Raw genomic sequence first — 21,289 nt, 5'->3', positions numbered from 1 at the left:
TTAATGATTATACTTCAATGTATTTCAATGGCTTCCTTGTTAAAGATACACATATATGATCTACAAACAAATACTTAATCCTGTGCCTCCTTCAAAGGGAGTTGAAATAAATGTACCTATAGGAGAAAAATTCAGTTTTTCTAGTATTAGAAAACATTATGGTGAAAGTTTTGGTGTGAGCTGGAAATGGACCCATCACTTAGGCCTAACACAGAAATACATATAGGCAGAAGAGGACAAATGCCTTGTAAAAAAGAAAGGGCTTACATATATACAAGAGAGTAATGTGACAGTTATTACAGAAACAATTCTTGTGAATTTCCTAATTTTTATGCTCAGAAACTCACATTTAATTGTATTTACTTTACTCTTTTAAAATAGCATTAAAAAAAAATCTATGCTCAGCATTACTGCCTTCTTTTTTGACATCAAATTATGATTACAGTTATCGACTCAAATTCTTTTAGAGTATTAACAATCAATGTTATGCAAGGTTATAAAATATATGTGTAACAAACATAATGAGCTTGGGTGTTGTTAATACTGTTTAACTTTTACACAACTCTGCCCTGTAAAATATTCCTTATGCAAATCATTTGCATATCTTGACATTTTTCAACTGATGTTTTACTACTGATGAGAAACAGGGAATTTAGAAAGAAAAGAGAGATGGGAAGGAAGGATGAACATGATTAATAGGTGTTTGTTTCATAAAGACTCAAGGGAGACTTTTAAATTCTTCACTGTTCCTACAGGCTGACCAAAGTGGAAAGCTGGTTCACATGCCTTTCAGTGCTTTCAAAGGAGAACTGAGTAGTTACTCAATCTTTACTGATGCTAAATTATTCTATTTGCGTTCTGTTGTGAAATCAGGTGCTTTTTATCCATTGGTGCAAGGTTAAATGTCGACTGTATTCATTAGGAACTTGTTTTTCAAATAAGCACCTAAATTATGCCTTTAAAAGTGTTTCATCCTAAGTCTGTTTCAAATTATGCCTCCTGTAGACTAAAACATCTTCCTCCTTCCTTATCCCTCCTCTCTACCCAAAAGAATTTTAAATTCTTTTGATCAAAAAAACTCATAACCTACTTTGTTGTGCTTTTTTTTTTTTTTTTTAAAGAATCATTCTTGTTCTTCAACTTCGTATAACTATTAAGGGGGAAGTTACTTTATACAATATTTGAAGTTTCAAAATTATGGGCAATCACTTCTAATAAAGATTTTGCCATTCTTAACTGTATTGTACTAAGATAACTATCTGATATAAATATTTGAGGGCTGCTTGACTAATTAAAACAGGACCCATAAATGTTGTGAGCACCGTAGCACAAAATCTGTATCAGTTTCTTTTGGAAAGGTGTTTATTTGCAGCTGCATCTTACTATTTTTTATCATTTTGTCCACTGTGTTCGTAAATAAGGTACTATTCTCTCAGTTGTCGAAATACAGAACTTAAACGCGCGCACTATATGAATGTATACGTGTGTTTACACCCCCCCACGCAGAAAAGAATCAATTGCCGTATTCCAGAAATGACAATGAAAAAGGAGAAATAAGCAAGAATTATAATTAGACGTCTACAGTCTCATTCACATAAGGGCAGTGCTAGGGGATTAAGCAGTTGAGTTAAAAAACAAAAAAGCTCAAAACCAAAAACCAACCAGTTGCCTTAGATTGGAGCTTCCCGCAGCTTTCGCGCTGAGCGGGGCGCGGGGAAGGAGTAGTTCTCGGGGCCGGTGGGGACCGGGATCCCGACACCGTCACCACCACCCGCGGGGTCTTTCGGGAGCGCTCCCGCGGGCCCCGCAGGAGCCGGTGACAGTCCTAGGTGAGCGCCGAGCGCGTCCACAAAGCTCCCGGGCCGCCCCTCGCGCTAAGGCGCGGCGGCGGCGGCGGCGGCAGCGGGAGCAGAAGGAAAGACTAGACGGAAGCGGCGGCGGCTGGCGGGCGGCCGGGGACGCGGGCCGGGAGGCCGCCGGGGAGGCCCCGGGCGGGGAGGCCCGCAGCCCGCGCCGCCGCCGCCGCCGCCGCCGCCCTAGCCGCGTGCGCGCGCGGCCGCATCAGCTGAGCGCGCGGCGCGTGTCACGTGGTGCGCGTGTCGAAGGTCACGGCGCGCTCACAATGGAGCTTTCGGAGTATGTGCAGAAAGGCTTCCAGATGCTGGCCGATCCCGGCTCCTTCGACTCCAACACCTTCACGCTTCTCCTCCGGGCGGCTTTCCAGAGTCTGCTGGACGCCCAGGCGGACGAGGCCGTGTTAGGTAAGCCGCTCGGCTCTGAGCTGGATCGGCCTGGGTGGAGGGGCGCTCGGAGAAGAGGAGCGAGAAGGGGAAAGCCCCGGGAAGAGGAAGTCTTCGGGCTTTGCCCTTCGCTCCGGACGGAGTGTGGGGATGTGGTTCTGCCAGAACCCATAGCGGACCCAGATCATTGTTCTCTCCCCACTTGGCACTTGCACACCGCCAGCTACACTTTCCTGGTCTGATTTTCCCTCTCAGGCTCTTTGTTCTTTTGTAAAGCCGGTATTCAAGTCTTGTTTGTGGCCTAAACATCTAAGGTTTTCACCCTGGTCTGGGGCAGAGACTGTTTGACACTTGGACTTCATCAGGGCAGCTCCCTGCGATTCAAGTTTTCAGTACTAGGCTGGCGAAGGTTTTAAAGGGTCTGCTTCCAGAGTAATTACTCGGTCAAATAGTGTTGACATTTTCCAGCTTAGAGAATACCTCAAGTTCCTCTGCTCATTCCAACACTCTAGTTCAACATGTTTTGCACAGGTTCCACGCCCAGACTCTTAAAATGTGGTGTATAATGTTTTGTTCCGCATCAGTTATCAGGAAGCAAGTCTGTTTTAAATGGTCCGGTCACTGCGGAGTGCGGTGTCAGTATGGATGGAGGCATATTTAAAGATAGATCGCTTTTAAATTATTTTCTTAATTATAAATATCTCAACAATTCAAATTTTTGTGTTTTTTTCCCCTATAGTTTCACGAGCTAAACATGTGTACCAAAAGCATGAAAGTGGAAGTTCTTTAAACGAAAATAGTAACCACCACCTGGGTTAATCTCCAAAAAAAAAAAAGACTGTCGAAACTTGAAAATATTTTGAACCCTTTCCTTCTCCTCCACCTCCATGTATTAAAGTCCGTGGAGCCAGTTACCTACCCTAAAATTAATCTTTAGAAGGAAAGTTTATTCATTCTTAAATTGACACCATGTAAAATATTTATCTTATTTTCCTCTCAACTTACTCCATCCAGCTTTAGAATGACCACTGTATATTTTACAATAGGACATTTTTTTTTAAGTATTAAGGTAAAATAAAATGAAGGTAATTTGACCAAGTAACAGCAGGATTATTGATGTGTGCTCTTCATTGTTCTGCCATTGACCATATTGCTCATCTTAAAATTTCTAGTGCTTATAGTTGAATTCTTCTTATCTTGTTAGAGTTCTTCACCAAATGGAAATACCTTTTTAGAAACAGGACTATAAAGAATTTATTATCACAGACATCATTGGCAATTACTTTTATTATAGATCACCCAGACTTGAAACATATCGACCCAGTGGTTTTAAAACATTGTCATGCAGCAGCTGCAACTTACATACTGGAGGCTGGAAAGCAAAGAGCTGACAGATCAACTCTAAGGTACAGGATTTATTTAAATATCCATTTGTTTTAAAATAGTGCCTTTATGATTCAAATTTCAGTTTTTAAAATGGAGACTAAACTTTGGCTTTTTTTTTTTTTTTTTAGCACTTATCTAGAAGACTGTAAATTTGACAGCGAGAGAATAGAATTGTTTTGGACGGAATATCAGGTTACTTAAATTTTAAAAACTTAACAATTACTATTTTTCTTCTACTCTGTTTGCAAAGACATGTTTTCTTTTTCTTTTTTTCCTACCAGAATAATAGGAATTCCCTAGAAATCCTACTGGGAAGGTAGGTACTGTATAAGGTGTCAAGCTGAGCCACTTTTCACTTGCAGGTATGAATGGAGAGTGCTGGTGTGAAACAAAACAGGACAAAAAACGGGGATCTAGACCAAAAGAAAAGGGGCCAAAGGGCAAGTGAAACAATTGAAGTTAAGCTAATGTTTTTAAAGATAAAGTTTATTGAGGTAATTTTTTAAATGCTCTTTTACTATTCAGGACTTGAAATAAAGTTTAACAGTGTTTTAATTTCAGAATGGATTAAAATTGTGTGTGTGTGGTGTAGAAGGTGGTAAAGAACAAATACTGAAAGTTTTTCTGTAGCTATTATGTACAAAATTATCATTATATCTTTCAGTATAGGCAGATCTCTCCCACATATAACTGATGTTTCTTGGCGTTTGGAATATCAGATAAAGGTAAAGTTTAACAAATGTTCTGTAGGGCAATTTAGGGAACTTTAAAAAAAAAAAGAGCTAAAGAATGAAATCTCTGTGTTGTGTTATTTTAGACCAATCAACTTGATAAGATGTACAGACCTGCATATTTGGTGACCTTAAATGTAGAGGTATTTATACAGAAGCCCTGTCTAAAAATTTATGTATAATAAAATTTTCAATTTCCTTGATTTAAATAAACAGCACTTTTTTCTTCCCTAGAACACTGACTCCCGATCCCACCCAGAGATTAGTTTTAGTTGCAACATGGAACAATTACAGGTACAGTATTAGGATCTGTGAATATGCCTATCTTCTTACAGATTTTTAATTGCGAATTATGCCCATGGAAAGTTCAAAAGAAAATTAACCATCTGTCAGTAGATAATGAAGGTTGGTTAAGGAATTATTGGGAAGGGGGCTTCAAAAGCAATATTTTAAAATAGGCTTTTGAAATTAAGATGTTAATAGAGAACTGGTCTGATTTGCTGTTCCCTTCAATTAAAACAAACTTGTAGTGTTGAGTGTAAATTCTATTTGTGATGTGTTTGAGCCAGTAAGACAAAGGAAAAGAAAGCTTGGCTTTGAAAAATGTTCTCTTTGCTTTCAGAAATTTAGTTAAACTTTCAAAACATGATTTTTAAACAGTGGTTTTAAATGACTTTTTATAAAGGGGCAAGTTACAAAAATTCTGAAACTGTTTATATTGCCTGTGTAAGTCACTGGGGAAATTCAAAATTACATTGATTAATGGAGATGACAACGAATTTATTTCTTAACACTTAAAAAAAGTGAAGAACATCTCTTGAAATTTTGATGAAATTGATTTTTTCCAAAGGAATCTCCTGCAGACTCGTTTTAATATAACCATTAATTGAACTTTAAACTTTCAAAAGATGTGAATATAGCATTATCCTTGTTAGGTAACTTGAGAAATTTAATTTTGGTAAACCCTGCATGTTCAGAAGATTTAGTTGGAAACTGTATTTCACATCTGAGGGCAAGCATTTTGAAGATGAGATATTTTAGAGGAAGACTTTACTTTGATAGTGGTTTGTCAAAGGTTTAAAATCTTGAATTTTAAATTGTTTAGAAAGTGTCTCCCGACTTTTTTCTTGCATCTTTCTCAAGCTTGGATACTTCTTTCTTGCGTTTTATCCTAAAAACGAGCTATGATATACATCTTTCAGGACTTAGTAGGAAAACTTAAAGATGCTTCGAAAAGCCTGGAAAGAGCAACTCAGTTGTAACTTGGGAAAGTTAACGATCTGCCCGGATCTAGAGGAAGACCAGGAACGTCTTGCCGTCCGCTGAACCATTTCTGCGAGCTGGGTGTCTTCCTTTTCAGAGCAGATTTTTTTCTTTTGGATTTCTGTCACTCATAAGTTTTGACACTTTTTTACACCTGTGGAAGAGTTAAGAGGGAATTTCTGCCTAAGTATTTGAATCTTTAGTATTATCCGTACATTTGATCCCATTTGATCTTTTCCACGTCTTCCAAAAGGAAGCAGACAGTATTACATTCTGAATAAATAAGTTGTTCCCACAAAAAGAGTGGTGAGAGTTTGTCTGGATTTGAGTTTGTTAATTATTACTTTGAAGACATAGACAGGATTGGCGTTAACTTTTAACGATCTCCTCTCCTCAAGATTAAAGTTAAACACACTGGAAAGGATGCCATCTCCGGGGTTGCTTGAAGACCCCAGCTTCGGGACGTGGGGAGCGGGCGCGGTCGCCCAGCGGCGGGAGCCAGTCCGTTCCGTTAACTGCGCCCGAGGGCTCGCCCGCTGCCCGACCCTCGCCCGCGGGGCTGCAGAGGCCTGGGAGGGCCGGCCCCGCGCGGAGCCCCTGCCCGGAGCGAGCGGCTGCCCGCGCGCGCCCCGCCTCGGCCACTGGCGGGCGGGAAAGGGGGCCGGCGCGGCCGCGGGAAGACTGGGGCGGGCGCTGTTGTTTCCGCGAGCCCAACTCGGGCGCAGGTTCCGCGACGCGGCGCCGGAGTCTGGGCCGCAGCCCGTGGGGCCGAGCGGGGGCTGTCGGCCGGCGGTCTCCTCGCGGACTTGTGTGCCGCGGGCGGAGACGGACCGCGGAGAGAAAGACATAACGGGGGCTGGGGTGGGCTGAGCTGCGTGCGGGGCCGGAGCGATGCCCGCGCCGAGAGCAGGGTGGCGCGTGTGGCGCTGTGGAGAAATGTCTCCGCAGCCGCGCCAGCGCCGCCGCCGCGCCGAGCGAGGAGGAGGAGGGGGCCGGGTCGCGCTGCTCCGAGGGGAGGGGGCGGCCGCGGGCCCGACTACACCGACACTAATTCCCAGGCCGCCCTTAAGGAATGAGGGGAGCACGTGACCCGGTGGGGGGGTGGCGGGGGGAGGGGGCGGGCGGACTCTGAGCCATTTTGGAGCCGGTGTCAGTTTCCACTCTGCCTTCAGCGGTGCATTTTTTTTTCCACCCTCCCCTCCCCCGTCCTCAGCCTTCCTCCCCTCCCCCCGCCTCTCCGCACGCACACACACGGCGCCCCCCACCCGCCCTCCTCCCCCCCAACGGCAACTATGAAATAATAATCGTAGTATTAAAGGCAGAGATCTGGGCGAGACAATGGGGATGTTGGCGAGGGAGCCCCGATCCGGATTAGAAACACCTCCCAGCCCCGCAGAATAATACCGATTGCGCCCCCTCCGCGCGCTCCCTCCCCCGAGTGCGGAGCGGGAGGAGGCGGCGGCGGCGGCCGAGGAGGAGGAGGAGGCCCAGGAGGAGGAGGCGTTGGAGGCCAAGGAGGAGGAGGAGGAGGCCGCGGAGGAGGAGGAGGCCGAGGCGGAGGAGGAGGAGGAGGAGGCCGGGCTCGGGAGGCAGCATGAGCCGAGCGCGGCGGCCGCCGCTCCTCTCGGCTGCGCTCGTTGCCCATTGACAGCGGCGTCTGCAGCTCGCTTCAAGATGGCCGCTTGGCTCACATTCATTTTCTGCTGAACGACTTTTAACTTTCATTGTCTTTTCCGCCCGCTTCGATCGCCTCTCGCCGGCTGCTTTTTCCGGGTACGTAGGAGGCGAGGCGCCTCCGGGACGGGGCCTGGGGGCGGCGGGGGCCGCGCGGGACTCAGGCCGGCCGCGGGTGGACGGGGAACGGCCCCCCCCCCCCACCGCGCCTCGCCCGCGCCGGCCGGGAGGGCGCTGACAGCGTGGGCGCCGAGCCCCGCGCCGCCGCCCGCCGCCGCCCGCCGGCCCCGCGCGCCGCCCGGCCCCGCGCGCCGCCCGCGCCCGCGAGCGCGCGCCCGCCGCCGCCCGCCGACTCCCGCGGCGCCGGGACCGACCCGCAGCCCGCGCCGCGCCGCCGCCGCCAGCCGGCCTCGGCGCCGCTCCAGCCGCCGCCCGCTCCAGCCCGGACGCGCCGCGAGCGGCCCCACGTTTTAGTTCCTTTCTCCCCCGAGCGCCCCTCTACACCCTCGCGACGCACATGGCCCCCGAGAAGAATACTTCTATTTGCAGCCTCTGCGGCTCTCCCGGCCACGGCGCCCTTTGTTGAGAGGTAGATTTTGATGAAACGGGGACGGGTGCCTGAAATCGGGAGCTGCTTGGGTCAAGTGGCTTCCCTCCTCTCCCGAAGAAAGGGCTTTGGAGGGGTTTAAACAGCCAGAGAACGCCCCCATTTTATAGGGACGGGTTGCTTGGGGGGCCGCGATCCCGCCAAGGTGGATGTTAGGCTGAAAGGAGCCCGAACAAAAATGTTATTAACTTAAGTTGGAGGGACACTTGGGTGAATTTAGATGGCTTGTAAGATGGCGGTTCCCAGTTGTTTCCAAGGTCTCCTGCGTTTGTGTTTAAAATGGTAAAGTTTTCAAGGTGTTATTTGTTGAGAGTCTCGGATAAGTTCTTCAAATATTACTTGGGAGGTGCTCAGTGGGAAGTGGGCATTTCAAATTTGGAGCTTTTTTTGGAGTGATGATGGTGAATGGACGTTAGTCTTGCAAGAGGTTTCCTCTCTTTTTCCTTTTTCTTTTTTTCCCCCGTCTCAGAGACTACAGTTTTTTTTTTTTCTTCTTCTTCTTTTTTCCACCTCTAGTATGGGATGCACTTAGAACCATGACTTAAGTCTACAACGTTTTATAGGTTTTACTAAATGTCAGCATAGGTCATGTGGTGAAGAGATGCTTTGGAGAAAGGAGCACTAAAAAGTTGATGGCATATGTTAATACAGTCTTTTGGGTTTGACAGCCATGTAGCACGATCTTTTTCCCAGAGATTTACAGTTAATAATTGGAAGTAAATAAGTATAGAGACTTTGATCATTCCCAATTGCAATAAAAGGATTTAGTGGGCTTAGTGGTCACGGTTCAGTATCTGAAATAGAAGCATGTATTAACCCCTTCCCAGAAAGTAGGCAAAATCCTGGGCATATTTATTCAAATCCAAATGTAGGTTGGTGATGCCTAGAATGTTATGTGTAGTTCAACTTATGTTTTATAGGAACCTTAACCCCCATGTTCTGGAAACATAAGCCACACTAAAGTCTAGAAACTTAAGGATGCCAATTATTAACAGCATATGCTAACTTAAGACTATATTAACATTTGAGTTTTATTTTAAGTAGAATTTCTTTGAGGTTGATTTTATGAGCAAATTTATAAATTTTTAAATAATTAAGTTCATTTCCATACATCTGCACCAAAGTGCAAGGGTGTTTGAAATAACCTACCTGTATAAACTTACGCCTAGTAACAGTATCTTTAAAGCCATTAAGCCACTGTGTATGCATGTGTGTGTTTGTATACACACACACACACGCTTCTGTAAGAAAATTGAGCATTTAGTTGTACTTAAGTATTAATGCTCTATCATTAAGTTCTTGGATGTGCATTCAGTGCCCCTAAAAGGTGAAATTCTCCCTAGGAGTCAAGTTAACCCCAGCTTTACCCATACTTGTATTGGGCTGGGAGCCTCAACTGGGGTTATGGAGTTCATTTGCATTTCTTAGACTGCAGTAGTCAAGCTGATTGTTAACATAAGAACTTGCTTCTGTTTTCCTTCATTTTGACATGACTGGTGTTAGGCCTCCAACTAAACTGACTGCCCCAACTAAGTATGTTATAATGACAAGTTTTAACTATTGAGTATTTTTCCATAGTATGTTTGGTGCCTTTTTGCTTGCTTAACTGGCAGTTTCTGTGGTGGAACCTAGAAGGTTTTCCTTTCTAAGGTGCAAGAGATTGTTTCTGAAACTCTTATCAAACATGTCAGATGTTTTGGAAGTCTTTATTAGGCTGCCAGTGCTTTCAAGTAGTATAAAAAGATAAAGAACTGATTCTTACACAAGTAACAAAGTGATACTTACTAGCACTATAAATGGTTATAGGATTGTGGCCAAAGTCTTCTGAATTGAAGTAAAGGAGTTGTGTGAATTAAGACTTAAGATGAATTTGAAAGGGTTTTGGTCAAGTACATGAGACTTCAATCTGATTGTTTTCTGTCTTAATATTTGTGTTTGTCTGGTGTTGGTTTTATATAGAGGAGAAATTAAGGCAGCTGTTTTTATTAATGCCCCTTCCTGAACTTCAGGATCCGGTGGTATTAGCATGATGTGCTTTCACATGGAGACAGAAGTATCACCTTGCTATCTATCTATCTAGGAAAGGTCCTGCTGTTTCACAAGGAGAGTTTTCTTTCAGAACCAAGAAGGCTTGTCTTTAATCACCAAGTACAATAGAATTAAATATTGCTACTCTTTAGGGACCCTGCTCCACCCACAACTCCTCTGTAACCCCACTTAGATTTATAGTAACAATATGTTGACAATATTCCTCTAAACAAATCTTCCAAAGATAACTGAGGAGTCACACATGACGTTTTCTGGTTGAAGTCACTGGTTGCCATTGTGGTCATTTTTCATAAAAGAGGCTTTGTTTTATTTTTACCATTCTCCTCCCCCCGCCCCCCCCCCCCCCCCCAGTACTCCAAAGCTTTTAGTTTCAGCCATTGAGCTGTGTTGATTAGTATTTCCCTCTTCTGCATTGAAATTCCCTGAGAATTAAAACCTCAGATGCATCTTCAAGTTTCACCAGTTCCTAGATTTCTATTCAAGGCAGCTTTGAGAATGTGCTTCAGAGAAATCTGGAAGCTTGGTCTTATTTCGGATTCTGAAATGAATGAAGTAGGAGTCAGAAATGCATTTTTCGAGCATGCTGCACGAAGTAATTGACTTCCCTTATTGTCCACTGGTGTATTGTTGCTGACAGTTCCCCCCGCCGCCCCCTCCCCCGTGACTTTTCTGTAATATATGATATCTGTTGGGAATGTCATTTCATTGTGTGGAGGTTTGCTTGGAGGTTAGGTTGAGAAAATGACATTTGTTTTTCTCCTGTGGATGCTCAGGGCTGACAAGGTGTTGATTTAGCGTTGGGAATGGGCTGGTCACACGGTTCTTTAACTTATTGTCACTATCGCCGATTCAAGTAGTTTTTCTTGTCTCCATCCAGCATAGTTCAGGTAAAACACAAGGCTTTGTACTCGCCTCCTCTGCGGTAAAACAGATTTCAGTTTTCAGCCTTTCCAAAACTTTGTATCGCTCATCTAATCTGCAGAAGAACTTCCTACTAGAGAAGAAAGCATTAAAGAGGTTCATTTCAATAAACATCTCTGCAATTTGAGCCCTTATAGTTTCGGGTTAAGTGCACAGTTGGCAATTCTCAAAAGATCCTTCGTGAAAATTTTGACCTAGTGATTGCTAACTGGAGAGACCGAGTCAAGATCTGAAAGAAGCTCTTCGCGCCGAGTCCACATGGAAACAGGCCCCCAAGAGTGTCCGAAATGGCCGAGAGTGCGGTTTGCATTTTCCTTTACGACTTCACGCTCCAGGGTCCCCCGGGCTGCCTACCGGGTCGCCCTGCTCGGGATCCTGCTCCCCACCGTCAAGGGGCCTCGTGGGGCCGCCCCACCCCCGCGCCGCGCGCCCGCACCCCACCCCGCCCCCGCGCCGGCCCCGCCCCCGCGCCGTGCCGGCCCCTCCCCCGTGCCCGCCGCCGCCGCCGCCGCCGCCCGGCAGCCCCGCACGCCCGCCGAAGCTCCGGGCTCGGCCGGGCTCCGCGCGCGGAGTTGCAGCGGTGGCCGGATGCCAAGTGTAAGTGTAAGTTGCTATGGAAACCCCGACAGAGGCAAGTTCCGAATCCGGAGCGAGACGGAGCCCCGGGCGCCGCCGGATCCGCCCCTCGCATCCCGGCCCCCGGGCGTCCGCGCGCTCAGGCCCCAGCCCGAGGCCGACTCGAGGTGCTTCTCCTGCGGCCCGAGCACCCAGCTCCGGAAATGCCAGGGATGCAGATAGAGCAGAATTTGCTTTCCCTTTGTATCACGTCAAAACGTGCCAGGTTCTGGTGGCTGGAACCGCCTAAAACAACCGGAACCCCTGGGAAGCGGGGGCATGCTCCTGGATTTTCGATCGAAGAGCCGTAAGGAAGTTTTACGATAAATTTGGAGTCCTGGAACAACCCCTCGCGGTTGGTAAATATCTGCGGGGAGTGTGTGGCGTCTGCAGCAGCCGTGGGGCTGCTGGGCTGGAGGACAAATGGAAGAAAGCGGCCCGAATACTCTCAGCTCCCAGCCCCCACCTCAGACCTTTTCTTCTCCCTCCTGGAATGACCTGAGGGACCAGATATTACTTTTTTGGGGTTCTTTTTCACCTTTTCAGTAGAATTGATCGAGGTCCGATCGGTGAATTCCTTATGTAGAAGATGTTGGGACAATCCTGCTGCAGTGTTAAAAATGCATTTTATGAACTCCTCCAACATATCAGAGCGTATGGTTCCTGGGAGTTGGAGATAATCTCAATTCTCTTTCTGTGAATTATAGCCAGTATTACTTTGTCTTGCAGGATCTTTTATCAAGCAGAAATGCATCGAACAACCAGAATCAAGATCACTGAGCTAAATCCCCACCTAATGTGTGTTCTTTGTGGAGGGTACTTCATTGATGCCACAACCATAATAGAATGTCTACATTCCTGTGAGTACCAAGTTTTAGACCTTTTTATGTTGTGCATATTTAACATCTTGTTCTGAAATTTGAAAACTCTAACAATTCTGGCTATCCTTCAGAATGTTGGTGCAAAGTGAAGAAGTTGTCTTCTTCTCTTGTATTTAGTGACTTTTTTGTTAATGCGTATAATAAAATACTATTGTGTAAGTATTCTCAGGCTATCAACTGAGTTTAATTATAAATACCTTTTGGCAATTACCATTTTGTTACTACTAGTTCCGTGTTTCTGACACTGATTTTATGGTTTAGCATCTAATTCCTGAACTGTAAAAAATTTGTGTTTTCACTTCTAGTCTGTAAAACGTGTATTGTGCGTTACCTGGAGACCAGCAAGTATTGTCCTATCTGTGATGTCCAAGTTCACAAAACCAGACCACTACTGAATATAAGGTAAGAAAATGTTTAAAAATCATTGTTTGTAATCTTTATTGGAATTGTAGTACTTAATAAATTATAAATCTATACATAAATATTCAATAAATTGTTGAATTTATTATTTCTTCACACAAAATTTACCCTTCAGTCTCCATCTGATATGAATGTTTTGTAGAGGGTAGCCCCCTTCATTTCTTGGCCATTTTAATGATGGCTAAACAGATTTTGAGTTTTTTTAACCATCTTTTAGAAATTGAATTAATTTTCCATTTTTGCATTGTTTTTGACCTTGTGACAGGCCAAGAGTGAATCTGTTTAAACTGCTTCCATTCTCTCTTCTTTGTTCTCTTTCATATTAGCTAATTTGGTCATTTGAAAAGCACACTTCTCTTGGTGAAATGTGAAGAATTTATTAGTGAATAAAATGAAATATTCTTCTAATTTAAGACAGTGCTACCACATAAAGAACTTTTATCCCCATAATTATGTTGATGTAGTTATAAACAGTGTCACAATCAAGTTAAATACTATAACACAAAGAAAACAAAGAATGTGTTGCAACGTATGAACATTATAGTTTTTGCTATATTGAAATTTTATTTTCTAATTTATTCTCTCAGGTCAGATAAAACTCTTCAAGATATTGTATACAAATTAGTTCCAGGGCTTTTCAAAAGTGAGTAACTTGCTTAAAAATAAACATTTTAAAAGTATTTACCAGTTTTACCTGCTACACCAAATATTTGTCTTTTTATTCTCTTTAGATGAAATGAAGAGAAGAAGGGATTTTTATGCCGCTCATCCTTCAGCTGATGGTAAACTCTTTGGAATGGGAAAGACATTTTATTTGGAGGGAGAACTTAATCAGTAATTTATTAAAACTAAGTTTAAAGTACAGTTCTTCTATGTATGTAATATTTCATTTAAATGTTTATTAAAAATTGAATTTTAAAATGTCTTTATAGCTGCCAATGGCTCTAATGAAGACAGAGGAGAAGTGGCTGATGAAGATAAGAGAATTATAACTGATGATGAGATAATAAGTTTATCCATTGAATTCTTTGACCAGAACAGGTAAATTCTTTAGGAAATATGTTTTATGCTAATATATTTATTAGATACATTGTTTGCTTAATAAATTATTTTGCTTTTTAGATTGGATCGGAAAATAAACAAGGACAAAGAGAAATCTAAGGAGGAGGTATGTTCAATGGACAAAAACACATTGTTTAGATTCTCGACTTTATGAGAGTGTATGTTCCCCTTTGGAATATTCTAGGATTGGATGATGCTATCAAATAGAAGAAAATCATCATATTTGATGTTTTAGAGTTGATCTATATCTGATAGTTAATAGATGGAATTTATATGATTATTCTTACAAAATATTTTCAGTAATATTTAATGTTTTGATATACTGAAGAAATCTCTTCATCTAGTGTTTATAATAATAGCACATTCAAAGTATAGTTGAGAACAGTCAAATCTCAGCTTTGGTGTTAGTACCTTTTATCATACTCAGACATCTATCTAATTGACTTAAAAAGAAAAACAAAGTTAGGAATTTAAAAAAACTAACTTTTCTTAAATATGCTTTTAGGTGAATGATAAAAGATATTTACGATGCCCAGCAGCAATGACTGTAATGCACCTAAGAAAGTTTCTCAGAAGTAAAATGGACATACCTAATACTTTCCAGGTATCTACTTTATGGTTTTCATGCATTTGATGTAAATGCTTTTTAAAAAAATTCAGTGACCTTTTTCTTTTTGCATTCTAAACCCAAAAAAGCAACATTTTTTTTTAACTTGGTACTTTATTTGAAAATAGCTCTTTAAATGTTTGGTATGGATCCTGTTTTATGCTATGAAAGCAAATCCCTTAATGATTTCAAGAAGTTTTTCCTCATTTGAGGTTCCAAGAGGGATTCTTGCTTTGCCCAAATGTTTGGAGAAAGTGTTTTTTAAAAGCATTTTTTTTTTTTTTTAATCATTTTTGGATTATATTTAGATGATCAGAAAATCTATATTCACCATAATTCTTTGTGATGCTTAATAATTGAAGTGTTGTTTATCAACAGATTGATGTCATGTATGAAGAGGAACCTTTAAAAGATTACTATACACTAATGGATATTGCCTACATTTATACCTGGAGAAGGGTAAGTAAGCATACCTCATGCTCATAGATTATTTTGGTAAGCTGTACTTAAAGATCTAAGACTGATTTGTTTCCCCCCCTCTTAACTTTGTAGAATGGCCCACTTCCTTTGAAATACAGAGTTCGACCTACTTGTAAAAGAATGAAGATCAGTCATCAGAGAGATGGACTGACTAACACTGGAGAACTGGAAAGTGACTCTGGGAGTGACAAGGCCAACAGCCCAGCAGGAGGCATCCCCTCCACCTCTTCCTGTTTGCCCAGTCCCAGCACTCCAGTCCAGTCTCCTCATCCTCAGTTTCCTCACATTTCCAGTACTATGAATGGAACCAGCAGCAGCCCCAGCGGTAACCACCAATCTTCCTTTGCCAATAGACCTCGAAAATCATCAGTAAATGGGTCGTCAGCAACTTCATCTGGTTGATACCTGAGACTGTTGAGGGAAAAAAAATTTTAAACCCTTGATTTATATAGATATCTTCATGCCATTTCAGCTTTATAGATGCTAATACATGTGACTATCGTCCAATTTGCTTTCTTTTGTAGTGAAGTTAAATTTGACTATAAAAGATGGACTAGATGTGATATTCATATGGACGTTAATGGAAAAGAAAGATCATTTCTCGAAAGAATTAGTTTCAGAGAAAGCAGGCAAGATGTTTTTCTGTGTTAGGACCGATGTGAAATGGTTTCTGTCACCATTGTTTGGATTTGAAAATCTTCTGCAGTGGATATAAACATTGGGCCGTAGTTTGTTAATCTCAACTAACGAAACCTCCATTACATCCTCCTTGATTGTTCTTGTTATTATGCTGTTTTGTGAACCTGTAGAAAACAAGTGCTTTTTATCTTGAAATTCAACAAATGGAAAGAATATGCATAGAATAATGCATTCTATGTAGCCATGTCACTGTGAATAACAATTTCTCGCATATTTAGCCATTTTGATTCCTGTTCGATTTTTTACTTCTTTGTTGCTACGCAAAACCGATCAAAGGAAAGTAACTTCAGTTTTACAATCTGTATGCCTAAAAGCGGGTACTACCGTTTATTTTACTGACTTGTTTAAATGATTCGCTTTTGTAAGAATCAGATGGCATTATGCTTGTTGTACAATGCCATATTGGTATATGACATAACAGGAAACAGTATTGTATGATATATTTATAAATACTATAAAGAAAATATTGTGTTTCATGCATTCAGAGATGGTTGTTAAAATTCTCCCAACTGGTTCGACCTTTGCAGATACCTATGTTTGAGCCTTATCAGCATAGAATATTTTTAACGTGGATATCTAACTTCTGTTCCATTGGAAGCAATTGGCATTATTGTCATATGGATTTTTCTCTAGTAATACCTTTAACTTTTAAAATTAATTGCTGCATTAAAGGAAAACTTTTCACTAAGGGATTTGGAAATGCTGTCGTCATTTCCTGTTGCTTACGATGGTAATTAATGTGTTTTTAAAATGCATATTGATCACTGTAATTCTAAGACCGATTTTGAAATAAGCCAGATTGCTGGAGAAAGAAAATTTTTATCTAAAATTATTTTAATATGTGGCATAGTGGAAATCTCAAATTTAAGAATTGCTTTTACAATTGTAAACAATGGAATTTACCCTCTCTGTAAAGTCTGGAAATAGAAGCAATTTATTGTGAGCTTCTACAGGTATTAGTTTTCAAATAGAGTGAGCATGTTGAATTTAAAATATGAATATGCGCCCCCCCAAATTTTCAGATTGTGTTTTGCTTTGGTCGGACTTGGTGTGTGTTCATCACCCATCAGTTATTTGTGAGGGTGTTTATTCTCGATGAATATTGTTTCATGTTTGTATGGGAAAATTGTAGCTAAACATTTCATTGTCCCCTGTCTGCAAAAGAAGCACAATTCTATTGCTCTGTCTTGCTTATAGTCATTAAATCATTACTTTTACATATATTGCTGTTACTTCTGCTTTCTTTAAAGATACAGTAAAGTTTTATGAAACCACAAAATACATATATTTTTATTTTGACCTAAATTTGTACAGTCCCATTGTAAGTGTTGTTTCTAATTATAGATGTAAATTTAAATTTCATTTGTAATTGGAAAAAATCCAATAAAAAAGATATTCATTTAGAAAATAGCTAAGGCTTTAATAAAAATTTGATATGAAAAGCACAATGTGCAGAAGTTTTGGAAACCCTGTTGTGGATTACACCAGGTAAAGGCTAAAGAACATCCATTGCTGTCTTAGTGATGTTGCTGAGAGTACATGCTTTGTTGTATAATTGCTTGAAAGCCCAATGGAAAGATGTATCTGTTTATTTACTTTATAATCTTTGAAGTAAAAGTTACTCATGTTTGCCAATTTTGGTGAAGTTAACTTATTTTTCTAGGCTTTTCTTCTCAAGTGTTTCATGATGTTATCTAAGACAAGAAAAAAAATTAATGAAAGTTTCAAGTGATGTTTTTACTTTGGATATGACCATGTATATAAAAAATGAAAAAATATTTTCAAAGTCTAAAAACTTCAAGTGCTAGTGGACTGTCATTTGACTTAACACAAAACCAAGTCGTAGGACCAAAACAGAACTCAAAGACTTTACGTCTCAACTTTTTATGGATTTATTTTTGAATTTACTTAGTAAAATATCAGATACTGCATTTATAGCTTACCTAACACTATTTTTCCATCCTTGAAACCATGTCCATTTATTTTGTTTAAAAGAGGAATTTTCCCCCAGTCAATGTGAAAATTGCTTGAGCTTTAAAGGCTATTTCAGCTAAAATTTGTCTTTAAATAAAACAGAAGAAAGGTTTCAATGTTTTTTATTCTTGGTAACCAGCCATTACACTTGACAATTAGGCTTTAAAACTTTTGCTAAACTACCACTTAAAATTTCAACCTTACAAAAACCCATAGCTGCTAACTTTGTAACTCTTAGTAGTCAATGCAAGAAACGGCTGTAAGTTTGGCTGAAAAGTATTCTGGGATTCTATACCACAAAGTTAGAGCTAAAAATATTCCACAGAAAACACCTAAATTGATTTCACAGATTTTAGCTTAAATGCAAAAAAAAAGAATGAGGCTGGTTCCTGTTGTGTAAATAGTGATCTATCTTGCTTTACACGTGCATACCCCTTTACAAGTACTTTTTTGCCTTTAAAATTGCCGGCCGTTAATTGCTTTGAGTTGAAAAAAAAAGTTGCCCTTCAGTTGACTTCACCTACCAACCCATAGTGCTTCGTTTCCATATTCGTATGTGCAAATGTTAGGACCTCTGGAGGTACAATGCAACCGGCAGAGTAAAACTATTAGGGCTCTTCCTTCATCCTTTCCTCTTATTCTTTTCCCAGTATTAGAGTTGCAGTTCACTTGTGGTCTTTTGGTACACTCACTGTATAGGCCTATGAAAAAGTTTTGGTATGAAAAATTAATAGGAACGTAAAAAGAACCCGTGTGAAATCCCATGAAATCTCCACTGGCCAAGGAGAAATGAAAATGTTTGGTTTTTTAAAAATAGCTTATGTTAACTAACCTTTAGAGGAGATAGGATTTTAATTTTAGAAACAATCTGCACATTGAATCTAGTCTCAGAATCCTGAGGTGAAGAAAGTGTTATTTTTGTCCATTTCTCTTTATACTTTAAAAGTTTTAAAAATACACCTTTTTCTTCTGGGTATTCCATTGCCCTGAAATGACAGTTGGAAATTCTGATTTAGTTTAGTGCTCCATGAAATGGAGGCTCCATGTTATTTTGAAATATAAGGATTGTTTCCTCCATACAATTTTACTCGCGTGTTATCCAAAACAAAAGGTCTTGATGAAATGACATTTTAAAGGGCCATTAAGAGAAAGAAAAAAAAAGTATATACCTTTAAGACTTGTAAGGTGTAAAGAGCACAGAACGCAGCTCCAAGGTAAGGCTCTTGGGTTAGATGAAGTCATTTCTTGAGGATGTTTCTTCAAGTACAAAATGAACAGTACAACAGGTGATTATTTCTAAGGTTGCTTTAAAAAAAATCCTGATTCATCCATAATAAATTAAACTGGGACCACAGAATTCAGATAGATGGGTCCTTTACAATGAAGAGAAAGTATCACATAATAGAACCTCCCAGTAGATCAGACGTGGGAAATACCCCGCGAAGCCTTTCCATCGCCTTAAAAATCTCAAGATCGCCCAGTTTTGATTATGAAAGTCTCCGAAAATGTTTACACAGTCGAGTGTTTCCTGTTTCCGCAGTTAATTTTTTTTAACGTTTTTTTCTTCTTTTGGTTCTTGAAACGGATTTCCTTTATTTGCACCAGTTTCTTTTTCTGAGTGTGCAATTTCTAGAGGTCTCACATGAAGACTTCACCACCAACTTTATGTCTTCATCAAGTCGACGACATCAAAAGTCATTTATCACTGGAAAGCCTATTCCAGGATCGTTGGGAGTTTTCTCAAGAAGTTCCAGAGCATGTGGAAAACTCAGGCGAAGTCTCATTTAACCCTCTAGAGGAATAGTAAGCACTCAATAAAACTTACAATGAACGAGTTAAATTACTTCCATTCTTCTGACTCTTGTCTTAAAATATTCTTTCCAGAGGCTATTAGAAGGGACTTCCCCAAAATAGCAACTGATGTTCCCTCAGATTCACCTACATTTCAATGTTTTAAAAAAGTTACTTCTTGCTCTGTTAGGTCGTCATAAACTCCAAACTTTAAAGTGAACCTCATTTCAAATTCGGTGCGGATTCGGCGCTCTCCAACCCTGTCCTTCTAAGTAAGCTGGAACCCAACTGACCCTCCGAAGGCTGCGGACCAGGGTATTCCCGAGACGCGTAGGGATGGGCGGAATGAGAAAATTACAGAGACGGATAAAGAGGTGACTGGAGTCGGCGATGTCGATCTAGGGGCTCCAGTCTTAGGTCTAAGTGCCCCCAAGAGTGGAAATATTCAAAGAAAGCCTAAGACAGGAGCGCACGGCGCGGCTTGGAACATAAAGCGGGGGCTAGGGTAATTAGGCTGGAAAGAGCAACTGTTTTAAAAAAGAAAGAAAAGGAAAGAAAAAAGGCTTCTTCTCTTCGGGTATCGGGTGGAAAGGGCACAGGACGCCCGCCTGGAGAAAATGACCTTCCTTCCCCGGTAAATGACCTGCCTTCCCAATTAGGGAGCATTCACCGAAAGGACGGGTTAAAGAGGAAACGACCCTTCTCCCCGCTTTATTTTTTAACTAGCAGCACTCCGAGGACTGCAAAGAGCTGCAGCCCAACCCTCCGCCTGGGATCACGCCGTGGGGTTCGGCCCGGCCCGGCTCGCGAGCCCAGGCCGCGGGGCACCGGGAGGCCATTTTGCGCGTGCGCCGCTCGCCTCGCGCCGCCCGCAGCTCGGCGGACTCCGCTCCCGCCAATTTTGAAAGCTAGATTCTCAGGCCCTAGCAGGCTGGGGAGGAGGGGAAACGAAGTCCTTTCTCCAAGTCCGGACCCCGTGGCGAGCTGCGGCGACAGCCGGGTGCGTGCGACCTCACAAAGCGGCCCCCGCCCGCCGAAGCTTTTCCACCGAGAGGGACACCGAGGCGCGGCAACTGGCCCCCTGTCCTATGTCCCCGGGAGGCGGCGGCTTCGCGTGCAAAGCCCTCAGAAGCGCATCCTTACGGGGGTCATTCCAGATCATCGTCTCGCTTTGCCCTTCTCCCTGTGGCTGCTTCAATCCCTATCCTCTTGCCCCTTCAATAACAAGATGTCCTTGGAGTTTGGGGTTTTGTTGGGGAAAAAATTGTAAGCCAAATTATTAATCAATATAAAACTGCCATCCTGGGGGTTCCTAAAGGCTGAGCTTCGTGGACTGGAAAGGCCGATGGGAGAGAGTCCTTAACCCTCTTAACAGGCTGAACTTGTCTAATAGGTGGAATGGACTCTAATACCCTGGGAAGGAAACTTGACCAGGTGATAGTGTCGAGGAAGTGAGTGGCCGCGCGACAGGAATGTCAAGATCTGGGTGAAGGACCACACTTCGGGACCCAAAGGCGACGCCTAGGTCTCCGGCCAGGGCAAAACTGGAAGGTCCGGCGGCCTGGAAACCCCGGCAGGGTAGAGGATCGAGCGGTCGGAGGTTGGGACGTCGCCTCTGACAGCCACCAGGACGCAGAGGTTTCCTGCAGAGTCCGCGCCTGCCTGATTCTCCGGGGGCAGAAACGCTTTTCTGGCCCAGGACTCCCACGTGCGCCCAAAAACCGGGAGAGAGAGGGACGGCTTGGTGAGAGGGGTACGGGTAACTGCAGAGAAGTGAAAGCGGCCTAAAATGGGCGACACCCGGCGAGTCCTCTTTATCGGCGCAGACTGCAGGGGCCGCCATTTGGTGGCGGATTTCGGTATTTCTGTAGCACGTTGTACTGAACTTC

The 21,289-nt window shown here is 42.4% G+C and overlaps 2 protein-coding genes across 10 annotated transcripts; both read left to right on the top strand.

Annotated features, from left to right (window-relative positions):
• The first annotated feature begins 2,113 nt into the window (after nt 1–2,113).
• COMMD3 (COMM domain containing 3) lies at nt 2,114–5,921 on the top strand. 5 transcript variants are annotated; one of them, XM_086334501.1, is made up of 8 exons: nt 2,114–2,261; nt 3,535–3,646; nt 3,755–3,818; nt 3,908–3,942; nt 4,291–4,351; nt 4,444–4,500; nt 4,592–4,651; nt 5,560–5,921. In XM_086334501.1, the coding sequence occupies exons 1-8, from the start codon at nt 2,123–2,125 to the stop codon at nt 5,617–5,619; spliced, it is 588 nt and encodes a 195-aa protein (XP_086190627.1). In that variant the 5' UTR covers nt 2,114–2,122; the 3' UTR covers nt 5,620–5,921. The 5 variants fall into 5 exon arrangements, 3 of the variants coding, with proteins under 3 accessions (XP_086190627.1, XP_086190629.1, XP_086190628.1); XR_015139716.1 differs by lacking the exon at nt 3,908–3,942; XR_015139717.1 differs by lacking the exon at nt 3,908–3,942 and having other exon boundaries at nt 3,989–4,351.
• A 1,293-nt stretch (nt 5,922–7,214) lies between these two features.
• BMI1 (BMI1 proto-oncogene, polycomb ring finger) lies at nt 7,215–17,270 on the top strand. Of its 5 annotated transcripts, none has more exons than XM_086334495.1 (10): nt 7,215–7,393; nt 12,216–12,346; nt 12,673–12,769; nt 13,375–13,430; nt 13,519–13,569; nt 13,720–13,828; nt 13,910–13,955; nt 14,355–14,453; nt 14,835–14,915; nt 15,009–17,270. In XM_086334495.1, the coding sequence occupies exons 2-10, from the start codon at nt 12,235–12,237 to the stop codon at nt 15,336–15,338; spliced, it is 981 nt and encodes a 326-aa protein (XP_086190621.1). In that variant the 5' UTR covers nt 7,215–7,393; nt 12,216–12,234; the 3' UTR covers nt 15,339–17,270. The 5 variants fall into 5 exon arrangements, with proteins under 5 accessions (XP_086190621.1, XP_086190625.1, XP_086190624.1 ...); XM_086334499.1 differs by lacking the exon at nt 7,215–7,393 and adding an exon at nt 7,651–7,883; XM_086334498.1 differs by lacking the exon at nt 7,215–7,393 and adding an exon at nt 11,367–11,468.
• Nucleotides 17,271–21,289: the final 4,019 nt, after the last annotated feature.

Source organism: Bos grunniens, chromosome 13 (assembly GCF_055505025.1).
Source record: "Bos grunniens cultivar Pamir isolate PY7600 chromosome 13, Bosgru_T2T1.0, whole genome shotgun sequence".
NCBI lineage: Eukaryota > Metazoa > Chordata > Mammalia > Artiodactyla > Bovidae > Bos > Bos grunniens.
Note: the sequence above shows the minus strand (reverse complement) of the source record. Positions and strands in the feature narration are given on the sequence as shown.